General features: G+C 31.8%; 1 protein-coding gene across 7 annotated transcripts in view; it reads left to right on the top strand.

The window, feature by feature from the left end:
* Positions 1 to 15541, top strand: part of LOC129983710 (uncharacterized) — a 599516-nt gene that overhangs the window by 460029 nt on the left and 123946 nt on the right. For all 7 annotated transcript variants that reach the window (XM_056093306.1, XM_056093309.1, XM_056093308.1 and 4 more), the window contains exon 4: positions 8107 to 8259. In XM_056093306.1, the coding sequence (XP_055949281.1) occupies positions 8107 to 8259 (153 nt within the window). The remainder of the gene's footprint in view (positions 1 to 8106; positions 8260 to 15541) is intronic.

The raw sequence follows: 15541 nt of genomic DNA, 5'->3' as shown, positions 1-15541 counted from the left end.
ACATCGTAGAACGATCGCCAAATGTATCGAAAGTCGCCAAAACGTATATTCAGAAAACAGATCTTTAAATAACTCTTAAAAGCATCAATAACCCTCCCAGAATATCACTGACATCATTTCGATAATGAGATCAACTAATCGTATTTCCCGACGAATTTTAATTCCGAACAGGTCGTTTGTTTGCGAAATTAAATTACTGTTACTAATAGCAACCTCACGGATTTCTGTCAGTGATGGGCGAAAGCTAGTGTCAATGAAGTTTGCTAGAATTTCTTGGAATATTTATGCAAAACGACGATCATTCATTCATTCTTTTAGGTTATTTGAATCAAATTCTAATGTCATCTGATGAGAAAGGTTTCTTTTTTTTATAGTAAAAGCCGTGACAGTTCGTCTTTGAGGAAAAGATTCGTGTTTTGTCCATCTCTCTGAATATGGGGCTACAAGAATCTTTGGCAGATTATTAATTACTATAAAATATTATGTAATGAATATAATAGTATCATTAGAATGTATTCAATTTCGCTTATTATTAGTATAGTTCCTAAAGTTCTGCTTTACAAGATTATTTTTCAAGAACCGATAGGTGGTGTGTGGTGCGGTTTAATAAAAACTATATGAGAAAACTTCAATTTCTAATCATGTCATCCAATTTCCAGATATAGCTCCCATGTATTTTTTTTCATGTGTGGCTCTGTGAAAAATTTTGCTTATTATGTTAATTGTACTAATTTACAGGAATTTAAATCTGCTATCACTATTGATGATCAGACTGTAGCTCCTCAGCCGCTTGCAAATGTATAGTGTGAAATTAAGTACTACTTGATCAAATGACACACAACCTAAGGATCTCACTTCACAATTTATTTTCAGAAATTATATTGTGAATTAGTAAATATATTTTATTCCTATACAATCTACTTTTTTGTTTTACGTAATTTTGAATTTATCTTAGACCTCTGAACCACTTAACTCTATGATTCAGGAACAATAATTTGGTAAGGATTCTTAATTGCATATTTACATCAAATTTTAGAGGTAATCTATCATAGGAGAGTCTATTTTAGTCAAAAACCAAAATTTTAAATAAACGAAATTTGGTGTGTAGTTTTGGCAATAACGAAACTAAGTATTATATCCAATTTTGGACAAAATTGTTCTTCGAGATGAAATAAATGCATAGCTAGTTCTCTTCTTAATCATCAAAAATTAGCCCAATATACACTTTATTTATAAATATACACATACTCCGACCCTTCCATAGCATCTGGAGTACACTGCTTGATCTAAATGCCACGCTTATTGCGTCTATAAGCATCATATAGGGCAGTTTTTTAGACGACCCAGAAAGCGCCATCGGTATTGGATAGGTTAACCATACAGCAAGATCGTTATTGTATCTTTCAGAGAAATGAGAACTTACTTATTTAAAACGAAATTCTGCACCCTTCATGCTTGGAGCTTATTGATATAAGAAAAAGGAGAGGGAAGAACACACTGACTAGTTTCTAACAATTATGGTCATACATTTTAATATGAGGGTCACTCTTAAATTTTTGAGATACACTTAGGTTTTTAAAGTTATATTTATGAAATTTTAGGATTGTTAAAAGTTTTCTCCTCTAGCATCCATGCATTTCTGAAGGCGAATTTTCCAAATATAACCTCAAACCATTCATTTCTTGGAATCGATGAAAATAATTCATTTATAGCCTCATCAATCTCATTTGCGGAAGGAAAACTATGTCCACGCAACGTCCACTTGTTCTTTCTTTGAGTAAAAAAAAAATAGCCAAAAGCCACACACGGTTAGATCGCGTGAATAAAGTGGATATTTTATCACTTGGATGTGTTTTTGTTCAAGAAATTCAACTGTTAATCTTGCTGAATGAGAAGATGCATTGTCATGGTGGACAAGATTCCTCTAATATGCACTTCTTGAAGAAATTTTGGAAGACACTTATTGGTGTACCAGTTAGCAATAACTGTCTTCTGTCCTTCCAGTTTAATGGCTTTAACCTGTCCTGTGCTAAGAAAGCTGCATACATTACTTATTTCATGGCACGTTGATTTTTAAAAAATTCTGGATGTAATGTCACCTTTAATTGTACATCATATTGTGCTTTCTTGACATATTGAAACACCAAAAGAATGTGTGTACATTTTACGACCAGTTACGATTTTAAAAATAATGCGGTGTACATCACCTTTAAGAAATTTAAGGATTTTTTTTTATTGATTCTGATACGTTCCTCTTTTTGGTGATGAGTTACATTACGGGAATCCAACGACAAACCATTTTTTCTCCATGTGCTATTCTTACTGTATAATTTTATGTATGGTGACCGGCCGAATGTTAAGTTCCTTCTGTATCATTTACTAAGTGCAACGATTATCATCGCTTAACATTTTCCATAAGACAGACATGTTTTCTGGGATGACTGCTGGCAATGGAATTCTTCATTCTGAAGAGTGTTGTGACCTTTGTGAAATTCTACAAACAATCTAAATACAACAGCACGAAGAGGATCTTCATTTCTAAATGCTACTTGTAAACGTTGAATGCATTCTTCTTGATTTTATCACACTTGATTTAATCGAAAATCATAGCGTGTTAATGTTCTCGCTTCAACTCCAACGGGGGGGATGGCACCTCGAAATGAGGATGAGATGCTTCCGGCATGGTGGTTGGATCTCGCCACCCGGGAGTGTGCACCAATAAGTGGGGGATCTGACTCCTCTCATCTATGACGGGACCTACTTCCTTCGGGGAAGGTTGTACCGTAGTCGGTGGTGGCTCTTAGGACTCAACCACAGTTCCCGCCAGTGTTGCTGTTGCGGCTGTCTGGTCATTCAACTTTATGGTTTAAATCCGTGTGCCTTCGTGGTGGGTCGGAGAGTCAGATGGCTGACTCCCTTAAACTATTTGCAGTTGGCCAGTAAAAAAAAATCTTCTGCTAGGCTAAATAGTTCATATTTTCAAATCTAACCGTTAATGTTTTTTTCTGCCACTTATTGTCTGCGCTTATCTCGAAAAGTTGAAAGTGATCCTCGTAATATACTTTAGTGAAATGAAACCACTAGAAAAAGGAGAGATTACAGTTATTGATTTAAGTAATAATGAACTAACAAAGTTGAATCTTTCTTTCATATCTCGAACAATTTCGCTTAGAAATAAGACTGGGAAAACACGTAATCTTATAAATGAGATATTCGTAAAAAAACATACTCTGTAAATTAAAGAACCCACAGATTTCATATTGTTTTAAATGACGTTCATTCATATATATATATATATATATATATATATATATATATATATATATATAATAAGAGAATTGATTATATTATCCACCACCAAAATCTTATCCACTATCCTTAAATAAAATAAAGACAATGCTGAAATATGACGGCTTATCAACAGGTACCTCCGTCCTCATTCCAGCCAACCAGGGACCTCCTGACAACTTGATGAGTGCGCAGTTTTTATTGTCAATTCCACGACTTCTCGAGGTGATGGATGGACGAACGGATATTGGACAGGAGCCATTCTTTCCCTAGCTCCACGTCTCATCTGTTCTTTACTGGTTTTTAAACATGTCTGTCCATCAACTAAAACCGTCAGCGCCATAAAGGGAATTGTTTAATCATTTCTTTCAGCTGACAAAATGTAAACAAAGGATATAAAGTCTTTAAAATAATCCATGCCAAAAAGAAGCGCTTTCATTTCAAAGATAAATTTTCTAAGAAGTTTTATTGTCGCAAAAATTTCATTTTCATTCACTTGTGTATATAAGTCACATATTTAAATTATACATTTTGATTCTTCTTTCCCGTGCACAAAGTGTAGAGAAAGTATCGTGATCATAAAAAAAAAATCGAATGTCGAGATTTTCCCGAATCTCTACATTACAGATCTTTCTGATTTCCAAAAAAATTCATTTTTGGCATCAAATCTGTGTGTTTTTGAGTTATTATGTAACAGTGACTCAAAGATATTTTGAGCTGTATAGTGAAATTTGGCGTATGAATTTTAGAGTAAATTTATAGATTTCCAACAAAATGGAGTTAAATCCACTCAGGAAATCTTTCTGTCCGAATAGAACACGATAAATGCAAAGCGAAAAGAGCTTGAAGAATAAAATTTGGTACACAGATTTAACATCTAAAGTGTAGATACTTGTCAAATTTAGAAATATCCGATAATATTTAATCACATTGTTCGTCACTACATCACACTGTTCGTCTATACTTTCTCATTCAAGTGAAAACAATCACTCGTAAGTGTAATAACTTAAATAAATGGTATTCGGCCCGCACCTTGTGATTACAACTATAGTTCTGCCCGTATCAAATTTTTATTCCAATCGATCACAAAAAAAGCGCCCAAAGTACATATTCAGTAAAAATGTTAGATTTGCGCCATTTATATTTCGCCATTATTGTTTGCCAAAGCTATGCAAGACATTCACGACTTTACCCAAGGTCCATAATTTTTTTTTTGGGGGGGTGAGTATGTGAAAGCGTTCGTTCCTGTATGTTTGTATTATGCCTTTTAATAAATATATTATTTTATATTTAAAAATGTGTTATACTTCAGGATTAACTAATCCACGCTTTATCAAAGTTCGCAATGAAATTTTATGTCAAGGAAGCAAAATGATAAAAGCAGTTTCTTAAAATTAAGTTTATTAAAGATAATTAAAAAATCAATTAGCTCATCACTGGAGCAATCAAAATTATACTTTCGTATAAAAAAGAATTACCAGACCTTAGGCAAACGATTCGAGCCGTTCCATCACCTACCGACACGTCTCATTCCTTCTCATATACCTTCTAAAAAAAACGCGAATTGAGTTTTTTTAAAGCAGTTAGATTTGCATAACAGTTATTGCTAATCACTAAACTTAGAAAAAGGTCGGGTTCGAATCAGTCAGTTGATTACATAAATTGAGATCATGGTGAGGAATTGGAAAAAACAACACAAAGACGTCATAATAATTCGGATTCGAAAATTCATTTTTGTAAACAGATCCTTTCTAAATATCCAACAAAAAAAGTAGTGAAATGTGAGAAATTTTTTTATTAATTCCGGAATTCTAGTCAGAGATATAATAGGATACTTGTAATTTAGGCTTGATTCGACTATCATTGTTTTATTTTTATTTAATCTTAATTAGATAGCAACGATAAGGAAAAAAGATTAGTAGAATTTTACAACATAAAAACATTCATTACACATTTCATTACAATACAATAAACATGGAATTTTGTCATACAAAATACCGATTGTTAGTTTTCTTTGCCCATCTTTGCATGATGATGGAAAATTCCAATCATAACATTTAGTGAACAAAAAACTATGCTCATAACAAGTGTACTGTAAATTGGTTGTTGCTGGTAACTTTTTTCACTATTATTACGTAATAAGGAACGTAGCTGTAAAAAAAATTCAAATGTCACAATCATTATAGCGGGTTTTAACTTGCCATTCAGCTTGCTTGTTGTAGTTGGTAGAAGTGTGCGATTTCTTGAATATTTTTTATAACTCATCTGAGATTTTTTTTTTTTTTTTTGCTAATAAAAGCGATAATGAGTGGAGAAATTTAGAAAAGAGCGGCAATGTAAATTTTATACTGAGCTTAACATGTAAATTTGCATGATGATGGATATTTCCATCACACTGTTTTTTAATTATTTAGTATCATATATTTATACTAGGATTCTTAAACATTTTTCCTTTAATCTAGAGCGTGAATTATATCACCTTGATTTATTTTACAAAAAAAGAAAAAATCCGGTAAAGAAGGGTTAAACCACATTCTGTCAAAGCGTACTAATTACTTGTGAAGCATTAGAATCACAATTAAACTTGATTCGTTCAACTAGAATGGTCACTGGCAAAATTATTATTGGAAAAATCTAAAAATATAATTGATTATTTTAACTGAGATTTATTTTAATTGATTATTTTAGCGGAGAAATTTTAATTGGCGTCTGCTTATAATAATAATACATCTTTCTGTTAGGGGCGAGTTTCTTAGAGGGGCGAATTTATTTTTAACATAAGATGCGCAGGCGAAACTAAAACTAATCTATATATATGTCACGTTTCTGAGTTAGAATTTCCAAATATAACTCTTACTTAAGAAATTGATGTCACTTCTCTCAGAAATCACTTTTTATTGTCAAAAAAATGCAGTTTGTCGAAAAGCATCATTTTAGATTTTCCATAACGTAAAAGTATTTCGAAGTAATCCATTGCCATAATGTTTTTAAAGATGTACTCGTAAAAGTTTTGAAGTTTTTATGTACTTATTTCATCTCCTTTCAATATAAGTAAACATTATTCTTACTTTAAAATAAAGTGAGAAATGTGCATCGTTATTTTCTTTTACTGTTAGTGTTTTTGATGGCATGTCGATTTGCAGTAATGCAGTCGATTCACGTAATAGTAAAGTAACATGACAATCATAATTTGCGCATGCGTGCCTTATATACTGACAATGCAGAATTGTAATGCGTCCAACTTTTTTTGAAATTCAATAACTAATTTATTAAATTTATCGAGCAGTGCTTAAACGCATCAATAATCTAACTCAAATTTTCTTTAAATAATTTCAATTTTTAAAAGAAAACATTCAGAAAGCTGAAGCAAAAAATTGTTACCTTACCTATCAAAAAATCTACTCACAGTCTTATGTGAAAAGTCTTTGAGGAATAGTTGGTATTCCAAATGACTTTTTGATGTCTTTTAACTAAACATATTGAAGAATTTTACGTAAAGAAAGTAATTTCGAAATTCCCGCTGGTAGAATATTATTCTATATGATCACGTTTAACTCTATCAAACTGAAAGATCCCAAACACCTGTTCGACGGAAAACGATGGCCGTTCTAGAATCTGGGTATGTCTGTAAAGTTTTCTCCTCTTTCTTTAAGGTTGAATGTTTGAATGTTCGTAATGCTGCTCTGTTCGTCAGAAACGCTCACCTTGTGTGTTTGGGGGGAAAAACTCTATCAATACTGAAAGGTTCCAAACGCCTGGTATGACTATAAAATTTTCACCCCTGTTCTTTAAAGATGATTGATTGAATTTGCTCGTAGTCCGTGCTATGTTCGTTAGAAACGCTCGCCTTGTGGATTTGAGAGACAAGGAACTCTATCAATACTAAAAGGTCCCAAACGCCCGTACATTGAAATACGGCGGCCATCTGAGATGCCTGGATATGACTATAAAATTTTCTCCCTCTTTCTTTAAAGGGGATTTATTTATTACTCTTTAGTACACACTTTGTTCGTTAGAGACATTTACCTTGTAAATTTGGAAGACAAAGAAGTTTTATTAGAATTCTTAGAGGATGTCCCAACACATGTTTGCTTAGTAGCTACCACATAAGCGGATTCCTTTGTTGTATAACGATCACTTAAGAACATGGATGTCATTGATGATTTTGAGGATTGGATAATATGAAATTTTTATATCTTTTTAGAGGAAATCGAGTATTTTAATGTTTTATGTATCTGCACTCTAACGGCCGTAGGAAGATAAAAGTCTAATGAAGTTTAACGAGCGGGGTTGTTCTTTTCTCGACTTTCTCATGTACTAACACAATAAGGAGTGTTTCTTGTGCTTCATAATAAGATAGAAAATTAAATATGAATTTTCTACGTTTTCCTTTATACCGACTGTGTGTCTTCGTGACACTGTAACAAGAGTAATTTTTATTGAATTTTAACCTTCTTTTAATTTATTAAAACGTATGTTTTAAGTGAAGTAAAAATCTTGGTTGAATTCGTAGAGGGGATGTCTAAATTGAAGAGAATGGAAATGATGGAGAGTAGATATTTGTATTTCCCCATAGTTTTTTTTACTATCGAAGATTTAAAAAAAATATCAGATAATGCGAATTGGCGATTCATTAAGACGAGCAACTTTTTTTTAAGTTTAGGAGAATAGCTACTTCATTCGAAAGTATAACAAAAAGTTCTGGCTTTTAAAAATTGGCTCTGGAAAGTTTTTTATTGAATAAGTCCTTGACAAAGCTGACTCCAATCTTTCAGTCGATCCAGTCTCTTATTTCTTGCTTTATAATTCTTCCTGCAGGTCCACGGCGACATCGCGAGGAGCCTCGGTCGCCAAGTGGGAATGATGCTCCTGGAGAAAACCTTCCACAGAAAAATCCAGTCCAGGAAGATCTTCCTGCACCGGGAGAGCTTCGAAACCATCCTCAGCAAGGCGGAGGAACTACTGAACAAAGTGAGTATGCATTTCCGACAGGTCTTCCTCATTCCGCAACTCAATAAAAATAAAAGCCCTTTTCTTTGATTAATGCTTTTGAAAAAGGATTAAAAGTATTTCTGTATTATGTATAGTAACCATTATGGTTGGAAATGAAACTTTCTTTTTCTATATATAGAGTCCCAGGGAGGGGGGGGGGGGGTTGATGTATCTCATAACTGAGGATGAGAAGCTTCCGGCATGGTGGTTGGCTCTCGCCATCCTTGTGGGTACATGAAAAGGTGGAGGTTGTCTACCTCCCAGTCAGTCGGAGTAGTCAGTCTGTGATTTCCATATATAGTACTTGAATTGCAAGGTAGCTACCGATATATTTACCTAGATGGAGGCATATGAAACTAACATCTTGAACGGAATGATTAAATCAGATTTTAAATTTGATTTAATATCTTGGGACAATAAATTTCTTTAAAAACTTATCAAAAGTCCCAGTTTAAAAAAAACGTATAACGCTGCTGGAATCAAAACAGTTTAATATTTACATTTATAGTAATGGAAATTGCAATTATTTTCTTGTACATGAATTCCTTTTTCTCTTATATGTGATAACAGTCGCCACCTTCCAGACCTCATACTTTCAGTCTCGCTGCGGAGATTTGACGACCGGATTTTGTGTCAAATATTTATTTGGGAAATTGAATACTGAAAAACGAAACTTTATTCCATAAAAATACGAAGTACAGAATACAAAAATAAAGTTGAGGGTTTATACAAAGAACAAAAACTAGTAGACACTAACAGTACAGGCAGGTAGCAAATCTTAGATAAAAAGTAACTCAACTCAAAGTGCACAGCTAGATTTCACTCCGCTAACACAACTTCAGAGAGAGAATTTATTTGTCCGATTCGCTTGAATGTTCTAGAAGAATCTTTCAGTTTCAGTTCCAGAGACTGGGAGATGGCGCAACAGAAATATTACAATAATTCTTATTTTTCCAGAATTTTCATTTTTGTTTCATAATAGTCTTCATGTTAGGAAACAATTTAGGAGATCATTGGCTTGGCATCCATTCAATATCCTTAAAAATACTTGTAAGTCACTCTCCTTTTTCATGACACTAACTGCTTAGTAGAAACAATATTGGAGATTTGTAACGGCAAATTTCGTTCTTTTCTCCATATTAAATGACACTAAACTACAAAAGTGTACCAGAAAATTAAGAGAAGCAAACTCCCAAGTTTTTGCCTTGATATTTATTTCTCATTAAGTTATTTTTTTAAAAAAAATTCATTAATATTTACAACTTGATTACATTACTCTAGTTATAGTCATTTTTTATATTACAAAAGCGATGAAATTAATTAATTCTGAAATATAATTAAGTACAAAGTTCATGACAAAAATCACTTAGTTCATAGTGAATAGATTTAATTATTGTTTCGCAAACACTCAGACAGAATCAATTGTTTCCGGGGAATGATTCAATTTTCTAATCTGCTGCATGTCTGTAGTTAATTAAATGGATTTTCATTTAATTTGGGACTGTTGCTCTCGTTCTGTCCTTTTAAATTAATTCTGAGATAAGATGAGATGAGAGATCGAAGTTTGGGAAGACGATATTCTTCAAAATCAATTTCGTCCCATTAGAAGATTTTTTTTATTCTGTTTGTAATTTATTTCAACAACGGCTTGTATTTTTTTCTACACTTATTCGAAATATGAAATGATACTGATAAGATGAAAATAGACAAAAAGAAATAATTTGGAATAAGTATGGGACCGACGACCCCCCCCCCCAACACATTTAAAAAAAATGTAGACAAATGCTGAAATGTAACAAATATATTTTATAGATATTCACAATTTTTCTTAAATTAATACTTTTTTTTTGTAAACTAACTCTGTTTTCTCCTTAACAAGACCTTATCACATAGAAATCATTTTTGCTTCATAAATTTTTTTTAAAAAAATCCTTTTTTAATGATGCCAATTCTTTTGTCGAGCAATCTTTTCATTAATTTTGACAATTTCCAGAAGAAAGTTAGATATTTTCAGCATTACTTTTCACTATTAAAATGAAACTTAAATGATTTTAGCTGATTCTACAAATATCTATTCGTAGCATGCTATTCTTTTTTAGTGGAAATCTAGTGAAAGGATTATGTTCATTTTTCTTATCTCTTGCCAGAGTCGTAGCGAATTTTCACTTTCCTATTTATTTTGCCATTTTAGTTTTGAAATTGCATGGTAAAACTTTTTCAGATATTAATATTATATTCGATATGTTGAAATATTACACTTGTTAGCATTGACTAACTTTATTACTAGCATTGACGTAACTTTTAAACGAACATATAAATAATTTTTATGCATCTTAAAATTCAAAAATATATCTATCTTTTCAATCATGCTGCTTTTGTTAAAATACAATTTCAGTCCATATACTGATAAAGTTTCAAAAATGTCATTCGAAGCAATACTTTTCGTTTTTATAATGAAAGTCAAATAAATGTCATTATTTTATCATGCACTTAAATCCATGTTTTTTTTTCTCTGTTAATATAGAATTATCTTTTGATTTTATGTATAGACTTAAAAATTCATAAATTTTTCATTAGACATTTAATTTAAGTACCAATTAAAACCAAATGAATTAGATCAGACTTAAAATTCAAATACCCATTTAAACCAAATGAATTAGATCAGACTTAAAATTTAAATACCCATTAAAACCAAATGAATTAGATCAGACTTAAAATTCAAATACCAATTTAAACCAAATGAATTAGATCAGACTTAAAATTCAAATACCCATTTAAACCAAATGAATTAGATCAGACTTAAAATTTAAATACCAATTAAAACCAAATGAATTAGATCAGACTTAAAATTTATTAGACCAAAACAAAGATAATAATCTTCAAATCTCAGAATTTAAAAAAGAAAATCATTCCGCTTCGCATTTTATTTGTTGAAATTTTAGGGTTTAAATTATTAACATCATTATATGTTAAATATTCAGTACATGTGTTCAGTACATATGCTTCATTTTGTTTATTGAACAAAATTTAATTTAAACATTTCCTGTACACTATTTTTAGTTTTCCGTATACGAAGTATATAAAAAGAAAGTATTGTAATCACCAAAAAATTCGTACTCGGGATTTTGACGAATATCCACGTTATAGACCAGCCTGAGTAAGAAAAAGCCTGAGTAAGGGAATTTGAAAAATGCCCGTCTGTCTGTCTGTGACAAAGATAACTCAAAAGCTATTTTAGCTAGACGGATGAAATTTGATATACGGTCTTTACACCAAATTTGTCAGATTTGGTATAAAGACCGATTTCTGTCAAATTTTGAGCAAAACGTATTCAGACGCAGTCTGTTTGTCCGGCTGTTCTATTATAAGTTAACATGATAACTACAAAATGAAGAGATCTAGATAGATAAAATTCGGCACACAAATTTAACATCTATAGAGTAGGCAACTATCAATTTTTTTTTTAAATTTTGGTATGTGAGTTTATGACTATAAATGTCAAATGTTTGTTTCAATCATTTGGGAAAAACGCGTCCGAAATGCAGGTTTCATTTTTGGATATTAACAGCATGCCAAAGATTAATTGCCAAATTACACGCCAAAAGACGACACGATTGAGTAAAAATTTTAAATTCACGCCAAAGGTTAGTATTTAGTCACTGTTGTAAACACATGTCATGCAAGGAGTCCTCTGGTATAACACTTTTATTAGAAAGTATGTAAGAAAGTTTTAGGGAAACCACTTCAATTGGTTATTTTTTCGTATACTAAGTAAACAAAGAGAAAATATTATATAATCGTCAAAAAATCTGACTTTGGGGTTTTGACGAATTTTTACAAATCATACCTCTCCGAGACTGAAAAATATTTTTAGAATTATGCGTCTATATGTTTATTCATCTGTGTGTGAACATACCAGCACTTTGAGATAAGTGGATAAAATTTGTTACATAGATGTAACATCTAAAGTGTAAATATATGTCAAGTTTTGAACCGAATTCTTTGAAAGGGGTTTATCGTCTTTGGTCAACCCCTGGGGGGGGGGGCACCTAGAAAAGAGAATGAGATGCTTCCGGTATGATGGTTGGATCTCTCCACCCTGAAGGGTACACAAAAAGGTCGAGGATATGGCTCCTCCCATCGATGACGGGGCGTACTTCCTTCGGGAAGGGTTGTACTGTGGCCGGTGATGGCCCTTAGGACTCAAACACAGTTCCCGCCAATGTTGCTGTTGCGGCGGTTCGGTCATTCAGTTTGCTTTATCCGTGTGCCTTCAGGCTGGTCGGAGAGTCAGTGATATGATTTATCTTCTTTGGTCTGTGCGATCTAGGACATATAAACGCGCTGACTCAAAAACGCAAGGCTAAAATAAATGAAATTTGGTATGTAGTCTTGTAACTTCATTTGTAATTAATTCTATGACAATTTTGTTTCAATCGGTCGGAAAAAAAAGTCCAAAAGGCTTTTCGGTGCTTTGAGGCTTATGCAATAACGGCATTTCAGCGATTTACCGCCAAAAAAATCGTCAAAGATCATCCGTTAATAGGGTTTTTCGTAACTAATGTTCTGTAATGGCATGTAGTTAATAATACACAAGTTCGTTTATTATTAATGTGTAAACGAGAAAGTTAAGGAAGACCACTCGCGCTTTATTTCTTGATCTTTTATAGCAATCCATACTTTCAAATTACACAAATATGAAAATAACCTACAAATTTCTCGGCAAACAGCTGCATACCATTAATATAATAGAAGAACTAGCCGATCACCAAACGCGATTAGTTTATAAAAAATACAATTTAGATTTTTTTTAATGACTTTTCGCTATGCAAACAATGCGAAAAGATTAAAAAACATTTCCAAAAATAAGTTTTCTATAAAAAAAACTGGTGAACATTTCACATACGCTAAATTTCACACTTAATGGTTCATTGCCATTTAGCAACCAAATAAATCTGCACGCTAGAATAGCTTTTCAAATGTCGCTGCCATTAGATCTCAAATAAATTGCATCTGCAAGGCGAAGGGAATTCAGACCATTCCACTTAATGTCACTCAATTCCACGTTGATCATCTCATTGTTGAGTAACAGCAAATTACGAACGAGAAAAACGTTTCCGATGTATTGCAATCAGCGTTATTTTCGGGTCTTTGAAACGGGAAAGTCGATATCGCATTGATTTCCGTTGGTTTCACAGCGTGTTATTCGTTTGTTTTATCTGAAAATGCCGTTAGTTTCTTTTGGAGTACAATTTAGCAGATTATAATAACTTTTGTTTTATCATTCGGAAATCATGATAATGTTTTACTGAGAGCTTAATTTAGAAATCGTTTTTCACCGTAATTTTTTTTAAATTAGCCGCTTTTGGCGACCCATCTGGTTCGATGGACTATTATTTGCGCTTCAACTCAATTAAATTTATTATATATTATTTACTGTTCATTCTTACGTCGACAAATCATTTTTAAACATTAAATGGTGACAGACAACAACCATATTATTTTAATAGCCTTATACCTATTCATTTTATTTTGTACATGAACCTTCCTGATGGAGGCAAGTCTCTTAATATAATATAGAGCCACATTGTCTTTTGTGAAAAGTAATTTCACTTACTTTCTTTTGAGATAATTAACAAATAGATAAAAGAACTGCTGAGATAATTAACGGAAATTTTTTGTCTTGGCTTTCATAAAAGAAAGCCAACTGTGTGATTTACACGATGTAAACGATTTGAGTTTCATTACACCAATGAAATCTGTTGATAAAAATAAAATAAGAAATTTTAATATTTTTAGCACTTTAATTTAACAGAAATAAGAAAAAAATGCATTTAAAAAATTCTTAAATAATGTACGAAATGAATATATGGAGCAATATTTTAAGAAATTATGGCGGAGAAATGTGAAGATTTCATATAATCCTAATTATTTAAATAAAATTTTGAATTTGAAGTACATATTCTCATCTTTTAAAGTATGTCTATGCTAAATTTATTATCTCTGTGTCTGGTGGTCTGTCTTGAAAAACGCTAATGGCAATACATCCTTTTATAAGAGTAGACAGAAAATTCTGAAAATATCTGCAAGCTAGAGATATTGCTGAATTTTCAAAAACTAGACAAAGTTATTTTCATATAATTACGAATCTGTAATATAATTTTTCTAGCCCTTAGTCTCTTAGCATAAAAGATAGAATTACAGATAGTTTAATAAACACTGTTATGAATATTTTATTTTATAATCGTTTGTAGTTTATTATTTCTCCTAATATTATTATATTATTTATTTATGAGAAGGAATTAATTAACTAATAATTATGGTTAATTCTTCCGAAATTTTATTACCTTTATCAACTTTTCAACAATCAAATAAATACTAATTCTTTTTTCATTAAATTACTAATATAAAAAATAATTATAAAATAAATCACATAGATTAAATTAAAAATGTATTGAACTGCGAAACTAACTTGAGCATTTTTTTGAAAGAGAGACCTCTTAATGTGCATTGTCTGTAGCTGAAAACTACTTACATCACCACTGGGGAGATTGTAACCTGAAGCAAGGAGATACCAAAATTCTCTTATATAGGCGATAAAATAATGGGGGGGGGGGGGGAAAGAAGCAATTTTTTTTTTTTACAAATTTTATTAAAACCCGTCGAAACATTGGAGAATTTCTTCCTATGCTACTATTATACAGAAGAACATTAATTAAAATATTTTTACATTTTTTTTTCATCCGGAATCCGATATCAAATAGCATGACAATCAAAACTAACTGAGTTTTAACATCAAACTATTACATAGTAACTTCAAAGCATCTGGGTGACCAAGCTTCGGTCGGCAGTTTTTTTGTAAAATAAAATCCTCTCCTATGGCTCGTTTAAAATTATAAACGAAATTTAATTGCATTGCAAACGCAAGATCGAGCGTGAGAAGAATGCCTGAGAGTCTGAAACCCTGATCACTACTCAATCTCTGATATACAGGTCATGTTAACCACAAGTCAATATTTAGTTATAAACAATGTTCTTTATGTGTGTGTTTTTTCAGCAAAGACACCTATATGTATAAACTTAAAAAACACAACCTTATCAAAATATAAAATTTGATCCAAATCCTTTTCTCGTTTCCGAGACACGCGAAATAAATAAATTTTTATATATACAAAAACTGCTCTTTTAAAATTATAAGATTATGTAGTGTGGATAAATTCCTATTTCCCATTGAAGGACAGTGCCTAAATTTATATACATC

Source organism: Argiope bruennichi, chromosome 9, assembly GCF_947563725.1.
Source record: "Argiope bruennichi chromosome 9, qqArgBrue1.1, whole genome shotgun sequence".
NCBI classification, from domain to species: domain Eukaryota; kingdom Metazoa; phylum Arthropoda; class Arachnida; order Araneae; family Araneidae; genus Argiope; species Argiope bruennichi.
The sequence above is the reverse complement of the archived record's forward strand: the minus strand, read 5'-3'. Positions and strand labels throughout refer to the sequence as shown.